Source organism: Alexandromys fortis, unplaced genomic scaffold, assembly GCF_014885135.2.
Source record: "Alexandromys fortis isolate MF-2015 unplaced genomic scaffold, M_Fortis_MF-2015_v1.1 scaffold_90, whole genome shotgun sequence".
Taxonomy (NCBI): Eukaryota; Metazoa; Chordata; class Mammalia; order Rodentia; family Cricetidae; genus Alexandromys; species Alexandromys fortis.
In genome coordinates this window covers 2,716,266-2,728,429 of record NW_026067985.1, presented here as the reverse complement: position 1 = coordinate 2,728,429, position 12,164 = coordinate 2,716,266, and the positions used below count along the sequence as shown (strand labels likewise).

The following is a 12,164-nucleotide window of genomic DNA, read 5'->3' as shown; positions in this document are numbered from 1 at the left end:
CCATTCTTAGGAGTACCTCTAGACTCCAAAATGTCAATCAACAGTGCCCATTCAAACCAGTCTAAGTCCCCTCCCTCACTGCTATGTGGCTGAGCTTCCTGCTCCCACCACTGGTTAGGGAATGGCAGGAAGAAAAGGAGGCCAGTCATCCAAAGAGCACCAGCAGTTATGGCACATGCACGACCACGGTCAGGAGACCACACCCTAAATGTTCATGCTGTGGCCTTTAGTGATGGGGCAGTGGGTCACTCAGATTCCCCCAGATGAGAGATTGGGGCCTGCCTGCTACTGGTTCACAGCTAGCTGAGTCCCCTACCACATGCTGCCTATGGCCAGAGGGCCTGCCCCACCAAAGTACCATCCCCTCCAGAACACATAGGTCTCTGGCCTCAATTCAGACCTCTGAATGGCCAGCTTACTAAGCCCACATGTGAATCTACACCTCAGAGTTGACTCCATTAAGCACAGCCAATGAGGCCATAAAACCCTGTGCTGAATACAAGCATCCCCAAGAGTTCTAAGCATACAGTTGTACAGGCCGGTATAGAAACCTCCTTCTGACATCCACTGAGGTGATACAGGAGCATGCAGGTGAAGAGGGGGTGTTCTACCATCCAACCAGAGGCAACAGGGTGACTGGCCTATAAACGTCAGCTTGCTGTGTTAGTAGCGCACCACTTGAGAAACACCTCATCAGAGACTACATCATCAGTTTAGTCAACCCTGTGCGGCCCTAAGGCAGACCTGAAGCCACACCCTGATCCAAGCTGTAGTCCAGCAAGCACTCCAAGCTCACAGCTGCTGCAGAGGTCTCCTGTGACGGCATGCAGCCATTCCTCCCACTGCAGCTGCTGCAGAGGTCTCCTGTGACGGCATGCAGCCATTCCTCCCACTGCAGCTGCTGCAGAGGTCTCCTGTGATGGCATGCAGCCATTCCTCCCACAGTACACAGTGAACGTACGGACACTACTTGTGCTCGTGTGCAGAGAAAGCCCTGGATACTACGAAGATGCTGTCGAACTGCCACCTAGAAACCTGGCGCACACAGCCAGCCTAACAATTATAAGCTACAGCAGGATGACCCCATGACAAAGCAGACGACATGGCCATTCTGAGAAGCAGCAGCACAGACACGCTGAAGTGACACTGTAAGAACAGCAGTTGAGCGACAGTGACATCGCAGTTCGCCAAGCTCAGACTCTAGATTCCTCCTCCAGTCAAGGGAGGAGTCACACAAAGGGGTTGTGTTACACTCAGGTCAGTGAATGCTGATTTTCCCAAAGTCTACTGGACTCACTCCAAAAGCACCGAAAGAAACTGTGAAGAGATCTGTCCCCAGGGAGGCTGATTGTCCCCCATGTGCTAATATAAGCCTGACTCCATAAATGGATGGTCTTTGTGCTATCGTGTTAGAAACTGGATCTGCCTTCCCTTGTTTAGGAGAAGAAGGAGTAATTGCTAGGAGCCAAAACAGTGCAGAGGGAAGAAACCAACTCTGGATGCACTTCCCAACAGTTATCTCTGCAGCGACCGCCACTCAGATGCTCTCTAGGCTGGTGTTTAAACAGATCTTCGCTGCTCCTACTGACCCTGGGATGGAGAGGCCTGTGTCTGCTGGGCTTCTGAACCCACATACCACACAGTCCCACCACAGAAATGGATGGCATCCAGTTTCACTTCTGGCTTGAGAAAGTAAGGTGGTAGATGAGGAAAGTCTCAAAACACTCTCAAAATAGGCACCAATTCTGTCTTGAAATACCTTCCTGGCACAAATAATAGGAGTGTTAGTGTACACCACAGATTTCTTCTCGGGTTCCTAGACTATCTGTACAGGGGCCACACCATCCAGCTTTAAAAAATAATTTATGTGCAAAATGCTGTCTGAATCCAGGGCCATGCCCAAGGCTGGGGGAAGGGAGGTGCTTTTAGCAAATGCATGAGAAATGGCCTCTACACTGAAGGAGTTGAATCTTTTATGGAGGTAAGTCATCGCATATAAAACAGAATAAATACAGAAGATAGTCCCCTAAGGTATACAAGGGCTCATTAGTAAGTCAGCTATTTAGAACTTAGGAATCCTTTCTCAAAATAATAATAATAATAATAAAATGCTATAAAGAGAGGTTAAGTTCCCAAGCAGTCCACAAAAAGCTAATTTATCTCTTCAACTGAACCTAACCCCGAGTCGAGTCGAGCAGTGTTCAGTAAAGATGTGGGCTGTCTGCACAGACAACAGCCACCTACAGAAGCTAACCTGACTGCCTCACATGTGCCCTCACCTGGTGAAGACACTGAGATTTATTTATTTAGAACTGGTTCCAAAACTGTGAGATGCATTCTCATTCATCACCTGCTGGCGATTTCCCCGGGGGCTCCAGCAAAGAAGGGAGGTAGAAGAGGCAGCTATGAACTTGGGGCTCCCAGGAGGCTGGGTGGGTGTGGCAGTGAAGGAAGTCTGTGCAACACACTGGCCAGCCTTTGCTCACAAAGCTGTGGTTCCAAGCTGGGGTGGGAGACTGGGGAGCCAGGCAGGACAGAGGGCAGAAGAGGGCCTATTGGGAAGGGAGCTCAGCTTGGGAAGGGCTGGACCAAGCATGTGAATTTGATTGGTTAAAAGGCCCAGCAGACACTCCAAAGCACAATGGGACCCACTACAGAATCTGTGGAGCTCAACGTGAAAACAAGCATGTTAGGGTTCCTAAGGTCAAAGGATTTTAAGACTTGCCAGGGCTGCAGGGAGAGACCCGGTCTAATGCAGAACATAGGTCTAACTAAGCAAGATGTGTTGCATTTGTTTAACTATGTAAAGACGTGCTGCTGTTTTACCTTGTCTGACTATGGAACCTGACTGGTCTAATAAAAAGTTGAATGGCCAACAGTAAGGGAGGAGGTATAGGTGGGAGACTTCTAAGAGAGGAGAGCAGGTAGGAGAAGGAATTTTGCCTGGGGGGTGGTGGGGGATGCCAGGAGCCAGAAAGCCAGGCAGGAGGAAGCAGGAAAGTATGACTCACAGAATGAAAGGTAAAAAGCCTCAAGGTAAATGCAGATGAAGGAAACAGGTTTAGCTAAAAGAGCTGGGGGGACAAGCCTAATAAGATCCAGCATTCATAATTAATAATAAGTATTCATGTCTTTATTTGGGAGCTGGTTGGCAGCCCAAAGAAAATTCCAACTATACCGGCTTCAAAAAGAAAAGAAGGGAGGGAGGGAGGGAGGGAGGGAGAGAGGGAGGGGGGGGGGGGGGGGGGGGGGGGGGGGGGGGGGGGGGGGGGGGGGGGGGGGGGGGGGGGAGGTAGAGAGAGACAGAAAGACAGACAGAAAGGAAAGAAGGGAGGGGAGGGAGGGAGACAGAGAGATAGAGACAGAAAGACAGACAGAAAGGAAAGAAGGGAGGGAGGGACAGAGGGAGGAAAGAAGAACGAATGAACGAACGAACGAACGAACGAACGAATGAATGAATGAATTGCAGGGGCTGGAGAGATAGCTCTGGGGTTAAGAGCAGTTACCGCTCTTGCAGAGAACCTGAGTTCAATTGTTGGTACCCATGTCAGATAGCTCACAACCTCCTACAACTCCAGCTCCAGGGAATCCAATGCCTCTGCTGGCACCATGCACAAACTGGTGCCATACATACATACTGGCATACAGATAGATACACACATATAATTTTAAAACAAAAAAATGAAAGAAAAAAAAAGAATTGCAAGCATTAAAGCAAGTCGACCCATGTGACCACTTGGCTCTCAGAGGAAGTCACTGGCACTACTCTCTGTCTAACCCCTCCCCCATTCCTCTGCAGCTGCTCAACCTTCCAGAAAGCCTAGGCAATGCTGGGTAAGACGGAACCCCTCTCCTCAGACACTCTCCACTCTGCCTAGGTTTTCTTCTCTCCAGAGCACTTGCTTACCTGGCAAATGTCTGTCCCCAAATAGGGCTGGCTTTGTCTTGTTCACTGCTATTGTCCTCAGCACTTAGAATAGTGTGTGGGGCTGACACGTCACTTAATGAACAGTGTGGACTGAGGAATCGATATATGGATGGATATACAGATGGATGGATGGATGGATGGATGGATGGATGGATGGATGGATGGGGTGGACGGGTGAATGGATGAGTGGGTGGGTGGATGGGTGGATAGATGGATAAAGCCCATATAGCTTCAAGGAAAAGAACCTCCCAGCAAAGACATCCAAATTTGTTTTAGTAAATACACACACAGATCATGGGGGAAGGCACCCACACAGAGGTCTGCTAGTTCATGAAACATTTTTTAAACCAATGGCACTGATAAGAACATTTTAGTTAGAAGAAAACTTGGGCTGGAGAGATCAGAGAGCGCTAGCATAGCAGATGGAGTTAAAGAGCTTTGACAGGAAGGTAGAGGACAGCAGAGGCAGAGGAATCAGTCCAGTTCCATTGACAGTGAATTCTGCACACCATGAGGGAAGCAACTCAGGCAGCAGCAGAGTCTGAATCTGAGCTCAGGGCAGATTCAGAGCTCTACCAGGCCTGGTCTGCCTGAACTAACATCATTCCACCAATCATGAAGCGGGTGAGGTATAGGTAGAGTCCACTCTGTGCACAACTGACTTCCCTGCCCTAGCTCAACAGTGAGTGCAGACCTGTCAGATGAACACCAGTGGCCACTGGACAAAAATCTGGACAAATCTCAATCAGTAATTGGCACAAGATGATACAGTCTGGACCAATAAGAACAAGGCTTCAGCTGCGTCCAACTTAGCACATGCTGTGCTACCCTGGCAGGACATGCAGCTGCAGCTGCTGTAGCCATCCTCTCAAGAAGGGGCAGCCCACTGTGGAGAAAGCCAGCAGACAAGCAGGGCAGATGGGAGAGGTCCCAACCGAGTTACCCCAGTGCCCAGAATGGGCAGCACCTCCTGGAATTGTTACTGGGATCGAAAGACCCAGTGGGTGTTTCTAGGCCAGTGTCAGTCGGACATCTGTGTCTTTGTCAGTGGGATGTGATACACCACCTCAATAAAATGCGACCAAGCAACTGGCTGTCACAAGCCTGAAACTTACATAAGCATAACTGAAACACCACACTGTCCCCAAGGAGAGGGACATAAAAGACAGTATCTACAGCTCTGGAATCCTGACCGGGGTATGCCATCCCTTGCACTGGTCTACCCAAAACTGCCAGCTGCTGGGGCAGGTATTCACAAGCCACTCCCAAAGCAAGATGGTTAAATGCTGTGACTAAAAGCCTCGCATAAGAAGGCAAGGCTTCATAAAAGGCACGTCACAGTCTCACTGCAGCTGCGCTTGTCCATCAAAGGTTCTGGCCTCTGTCCAACCAGAGACACTCTGACGCAGCTGTGCCAGCGGACGGCAACACTTCTCTTTGTTACCCTCACACTAGCGAGAGTGCAGTGGAGACAGTGGCCTGGGAATGTAGCTTGGAACAGTGCTTGCCTAAAGAGCCCTGAGTTGACTCCACGGTACCAAAACACTGTAATTCCAGCATCAGAGGAAGTAGAATCTGGAGAATCAGAAGTCCAAGATCACCCTCAGCTACAGTACACTCAAGGACAGTCTACCAGACAAAACCCTGGAGGTGCCAGTCTGACAGAGTTGTAAAGGCAGAGTGGTGAGGCAGGAGGCAGAACCAGCCCCAGTGTGCACTAACTCAGCTGCATCAGCCTGTGGGTTGGGGAGTCCCGGAGAGCTCCACCTTCCTTTCCAGGATTAGTGGGAAGTGTGCACGCGATAAGGCAGTTCCTGTGAGACAGAGCTTGCCTTGCGGTGCTGGCACTAACAACATTGCTGCTTTTGCTATATCCGTTACTGACACATAGAAATGGCAAGTTTGTGGAGTAGATTGCTCTATGACCTGCATGTCTACAACCCTGTAATTCTATTCCTGAGCAAATAACCAAGAAAAACATGTATGCATCCCAAAAGACAAACAAATGTTCCCAGCAGCACTACCCTCCCAAACCCCAAAGCCACTAAACCAACGACCCACAGTTATCAGTGTTGATGACAGCAACATCAGGTCCATGCTTCAGGACCCACTCATCCAGAATGTTCTGCACAAGAACCCAAACCAGAGTGAAACTGTCTGATGCCACTACAGAGATGTCAGAGTGGAGTGAGTGGCAAGGCCATCGTGGAAGAGAACACAGCGAGAAACGTGGTGCCGACCGGCTTCGAAGCCAGTCCTGCGATCAGGTGTTTCATGTGTCTGCACATTCTAGAGAAAGCATTGAGCTCTGCAGTTAACATCGTACATTTCAAAGTGTGACTAATAACAAAATGTCAAAAGACAATTTTCCCAACAGACAATTATACTGACAAGAGCACAACCCTAACATGTATCTGATAAAAACAAACAAACAAACCAAACAGCCAAAGCACTTCCTCCCACATCTTTGGTCCCAGAACTGTCAGGCTTTGAGTGACACCCTGTGTGGCGGTCTGGATGAGAATGTCCCCCACAGGCTCATATGCTTGAATCCTCAGTCCCCAGGTAGCAGAACTGTTTGGGAAGGATTAGTTGGTGTGGCTTTGTAGGAGGAGGTAAAAGGTTTTGCAGAACAGGGTAGGCTTTGAGGTTTCAAAAGCCCAGTTTCTCTCATTCTCCCTCTGCCTACAGCCTGTAAACCAGGATGTAAAGCTCTCAGCCAATGCTCCAGCACCATGCCTGACTATTTCCTGTCATGATGATCATGAACTAACCTTCTAAAACCGTAAGCAAGCCCCAATTAAATGCTTTTTTTCTAAGAGTTGCCTTGGTCACGGTGTCTTTTCACAGCATGTATGACAGTAATTAAGAACCTTAAATACAGAAAACTGGACAGTTGGGAAAAAAATCCTATACTACCCACCATTTAATTCTGGTTGCCACCATTAAACAAGTCATCACAAAACCATCTGGTAAGACATGGAGCAAAGCCACTAATGAACTACAGTCGAGGCTCCAACCCCTGCTCAGTTGCCCATGTGACTCCCGTGCACTGTGGGGCTCACACTCACTGCCACAGGCATCTGAGGCTTTTAAATCTAAGAAACTGTCATTTCTTAGACTGAAGGTACAGGATGAGCTCACTGTCCCTTAAAAGCCAAGTAGCCCTGAAAATGGCTATGGAACAGGCTGTTAGGAACATCAAAACTACTGTCTCTAAACCACCGGACAGCAAGCACCAAGCTCAGGCTTCAACTATAGCACTCAAGAGGTGGAGGCAGGAAGATCAAAAGCTCAAGGCCAGGGATGGGGCAATGGCTCAGTCAGTAAAGAAAGCATTTGTCCTGCAAGCGTGAGGACATATGCCTGTGACCCCAGAGAAGGTGAGAAGAGAAAGAAACAGACACTGTAGGATCCCTTTTTCCTCTCTCTCTCTCTCTCACAAAATACACACACACACACACACAGAGAGAGAGAGAGAGAGAGAGAGAGAGAGAGAGAGAGAGAGAGAGAGAGAGAGATTGATGCCAGTCTGAGTGACACAGTAACACCGTCATGGGGCTGGAGAGATGGCTCAGACATCAAGAGCACTGGCTACTCTTCCAGAAGACCTGAGTTCAATTCCCAGCAACCACATGGTGGCTCACAACCATCTATAATGAAATCTGGTGCCCTCTTCTGGTGTGCAGGCATGTATATATAATAAATAAATCTTTTTTTTTTTAAAGCAAAGCAGTTCTTCTAGAGGACCCGAGTTCGATGCCTAGCACCCATGTCAGGCAGCTCAACCTCCTGTAACTCCAGTCACCTAAGCACATGACTTACTGCCTCTTTACTCCACAGGTGTCACCAACTGGAGTGTTGGTTGCTGCTCAAAAGAGCCCCCAACAGTACCTAATGAGGAGCTTCTGAAAAGGCGGGAGTCCAGGGACAGGACACGGGTCAGGCTTTTGCCAACTCCATAGGAAATGTAAGGCTCGCTATGCCTGGACTTTCCCCCTAGGTAGACCCCTTCCGTTTTAGGACACTTTCTGTTTTGGGGATGCTGTTGGCGTGTGAGGCCTGGAAACTCTTGTGTATGGGATTTAGGGTCTATCTTAGTCAGGGCTTATTTGGCTTACACTTTCATATTGTAGTCCATCACTGCAGGAAGTCGGGACAAGAACCTGAGGACAGGAGCTGATGCAGACACCGTGGAGGGGTGCTGATTACTGGCTTGTTCAGACTGCTTTCTTATAGAAGCCAACACCAGCAGCCCAAGAGTGTTAACCCACAGTAAGCTGGGCCCTCCCCCATCAATCACTCATTAAGAAAATGCCCTACAGGTTTGCCTACCGCTTAATCCTATGGAGGTATTTCCTCAACTGAGGCTCATTCCCCTCCATAACTCTAGCTTGTGTCAAGTTGACATAAAACTAGCCAGGACAGGTTCCAACAATGGCTATGCAGCTGCAGCTGAGACTATCTTAACCTCCACAGATTCTCAAAGATTAGACATGGCCCTCCTTCTCTGGGCTGCTAAATCAGCAGGTCCGAGAGGACCCAGGAACCCACAAATCACTAAAGCCTCAAAGGAGGCCAGCTCAAACTTCACCTGGACAAGTCAAAACACAGGGATCCACACAATCCCCAGAATGTATCAGCTGGGGTAATCCTGGGGAGACTGCAGAAAATGCTGCCTTTGAGAGCCTTCCTTAGGCATCTACCTGATATCGTGGCCACTTTAGAATCAAGGCGGAGCACAAAAGAGGACGCTTGAATTAAAGGGGAACGGATTGAAACTCAAACTAAAAGCTACTAGTGTCATTTAAACAAAACTGTCCATTGCATAACATCCATTTTTTAAAAATAATGTGTATATGTGTGTCTGCATGAGGGGTTGCACTCGTGTGCAAGTGCCCCCAGAAGCCAGAGACATCAGATCTCCAGAAACTGGAGACACAGGAGGTTATGAGTCACCTGACACAGGTACTAACTAGGAACCCAACTCTGGATGGACAAGCAGTCTGCCCGCTCTTAACTACCGAGCCATCTCTCCAGTTCTAGCCCATTATTGCTCTAAACAACTTCCACTTACAGGAAAGTATTCCCAACTGGAACGCTGTGGAAATTTTCTTTTAACCTGGTTTGAATGAGGCCATTAAAGCCTTCAATTCTGGCCTCTTAACCTGGGAGCCATGGATCCTTGTCAGGGGGTCTTGATTTGATTCTCCCAACTTGGTAAAAGATGCTGGCATAAAAGCCTCCTGATTCTCCAAGGCTGCCCTCCAAAGGGTAAGAACCTCCTAAGATATTAACCAAAGGATTCTTCTTCGTCACGGTGCTTTCGTTTCTTCTAAATGAAGTTTTGTTGGATTTGTTTGTTGTTTTGTTTTAGTAACACGAGAAGTAAGGAAAATCAAATAATATAGGAAAAGGAGACTATTAAGTCTGTCCTGTGCTTTTTCCGAATCTTCTTCTAAAGTCAATCTTACAACTTTAAGGATGTTTCCAGGGCGGGATTTCTCAGGCTCACATGTAGTCACTTTGTGGGACGAATCTCTTTTAGAGAACTCTGTTCTGAGCATTGCTTGTTCAAAACAATCCTCTACCCTCTTGCAAGCCCAAATGCACGCACACACCTACTGTCAACACCCAAAAATGTTTGCAGGCAAAACGCCCTGGGTGTACAGGGTCCCTGCTGTGACCGAGTCGGCACCTCCGTGGGGTGGGCCACAGGGAAAGTCATTTTGCCCTGGCCACTCACCAAGTCGCGGATGAGCTGGTCCACCAGCGGCTCAGGCTCCTCGGCATCGCGGTCCGGGGGCGAGCGAGAGCGGCTGCTCGCGTCCCTCCTGTCGGCACGGCCGGGTCTGGGCGCCGGGGGTCGGCCCGCACCCTCCAGTAGACCCTGCGCCAGCGCCAGGTACCCCGAGGCCTGCTCACCGCGCGCCCCCGCCTCGAGCCTCCGCGGCCGCCGCTCCCCGGCCTCGAGCCGCCGCCGCCGCCTCAGCGCCTGCGACCGGGCCAACTCCTCCTGCCAGCGCCGGCGGAATTCCTCCAGGCCGTGGTCGTCCATGCTTCACGCTCCCGGGGCCTACGCGTCACCCACAAGCCGCCAGCTGTTGGCGGACCGTCCATCCGCAGGAAGTGTCCGCCGCTGGCCGGAAACTTCCGGGAAGGCGGCTCTTAGGTTCCGGGCGGCCACGCCCCTCCGCTCTAGCATCCCTGGGTTTTTGCCACCTTTGCACCAAAGAAGCACTTTTCCTTCGTCCAGCAAACCTGCTTTAAATGACTGCTATATACATATTGCAAAGATAGCATTTATTTTTAAGTACTTTGTGTGTGTGTGTGTGTGTGTGTGTGTGTGTGTGTGTGTGTGTGTGTGTGTGTGTAGAGAAAGATTCGGAGGCGTCGGTTCTTTCTTTCCACCCTGTGGGCCTCAGGGATAGAACTCAAGTCGTCAGTCTTGGTAGTAAGCATCCCTTTCTGCCAAGCCAGCTCAACTTGAAGTAAGCATTCAGATTTACACACAACACACCCAGATTCAAGTAAAACGGAGGTAAATGTGTGTGTGTGTGTGTGTGTGAATGTCTGAATCTATGGGAAAGGTTATGTAGAAAAATAAGAATTAACAAAGTGATTGACACAGGAAGGGGCCAATTAGTGATTAAGGATAGTCATGAAGTCCTGGGCTCTCTAAAGAGATGTCATTTAAGCTAATACTGGCTAATAAAGAGAAAAATCAGCCACAGAAAATCATCAGAGATTTCTAGAACCACACATCTAAAGGCAGTAAGGTGGGGAAGTATCTGTGAAGGAAATTTCTGGAAAGAAACCCCACTTCCCACTGAATCTTCCACTAAAGGTTGATTAGCTGGTCAGGACTTCAGTGAGTGTGGGGAGGTTGGAATGTTGCTAGTCTAGAGCCTAATCATTGTTTATCTTGGCCTATCATCAGCCCTCTTCTTAGCCATTCCTCTCTCACCTCTGGGTCCAGACTGTCAGGTGAAACCTTTCGACATATTAGCTTAGCTCCTATCTTCTCCCAACCCCAAAGATCAGAATGTCACCAGATAGCATCGCCACCTTGCTGCAACCACCTACCTGATATTTCCAACAATGTATGTTAAATGTGTCTTGATTTTTTTTACATATTTTCTTTGTTCTTTTCATGAAACCTCTACCACATTGGAGCATAGAGTTTGGGTGACCTAAAGGGTCAGTTTATGTTTTGACAACATGGTGTTAATGTGGACCAACATAGCAAGGGCTGGGCATGGGGGGGGGGGCACACTGAGTCAGCACAAAATGGCTGACATTGGATGTCCTTGGAACTCAAAAGTAAACAATGATGTCTTTTATACAACTGCGTCTGGCAAAGTGCCACTTTTGTATGGGCTCTGTGTTAACACAGCCTGAGTTAATACAGCTTGAACCATCACAGGTTAGTCTGTGAGTCGGTCTGGAGGCCTGTGTGCCAGTTTGGGTGTGGCCTGGGGACATCAGTGTGTGCCTGGGTGCCTGCGGACACCTAACTGACTGCTAGCTTGCCTGCCACCTGTGTTGTGGGATATTTTGATCCCACTCTGCCACTCCCAAGACTGTCGATGAAGTTTACCTTGAATCAGAGGGTGAGCTAGCTTTGAGCTGCCTAGAACTAGCCATAGAGGCTCTGGGGGACTCAGGACATATAGAGAGGCACAAGAGGTGGTAGGGAGGAGCTTAGGAAGATTCAAGGGCCCTTTTGGATGGAGGAAGGGGAGAGAGAGGAGGTCACTGGTCAGTTCACCACCGTTTCTCTGATCAATCGGTTTTTACCCTGATATCTGACTCTCGAGTTTTATTTAATAATCACTTCACACCTGTGTACTGGCGAATGAAGTCTCTTATCTGCCCTCCGCTCTTCGCAGCCTCTCCCCCCTCAGCCTCCCACCACCCTCAGCCTTCCCTGGCATCAGAAGGCGGTTCTCACACCACAATCACTCCTGTTTGGCTCCAGAATAAGCTATGTCACCCTTTGAGGTAAAGATTGTTTGTACGTTGATATGGCATTGGATGGCATCCCCACCTCCATAACGGTGAGAGACAATGACCCTCAGTCCACAGTAAGAGCACTGGACACTTGGCCCTGCAGATTACTGCTTTGCATGGCTGGGCATCTGATTGAATGCAAAGCAATTCTGATTGAATTGAAGCCTGAATACAAGCAAGCCCCTTCCTCTCCTCCCTCTCCTCAGCCTACATCATCTGGGTC

General features: G+C 49.1%; 1 protein-coding gene across 2 annotated transcripts in view; it reads right to left on the bottom strand.

The window, feature by feature from the left end:
- Fbxw8 (F-box and WD repeat domain containing 8) overlaps positions 1-10,056 on the bottom strand; it is a 108,175-nt gene extending 98,119 nt beyond the window's left edge. For both annotated transcript variants that reach the window (XR_007594767.1, XM_050158997.1), the window contains exon 1: positions 9,675-10,056. Coding sequence is in view for 1 of the 2 variants with exons in the window: in XM_050158997.1 (XP_050014954.1) it covers positions 9,675-9,986 (312 nt within the window). In the remaining variant the exon portion in view is untranslated. The remainder of the gene's footprint in view (positions 1-9,674) is intronic.
- Positions 10,057-12,164: the final 2,108 nt, after the last annotated feature.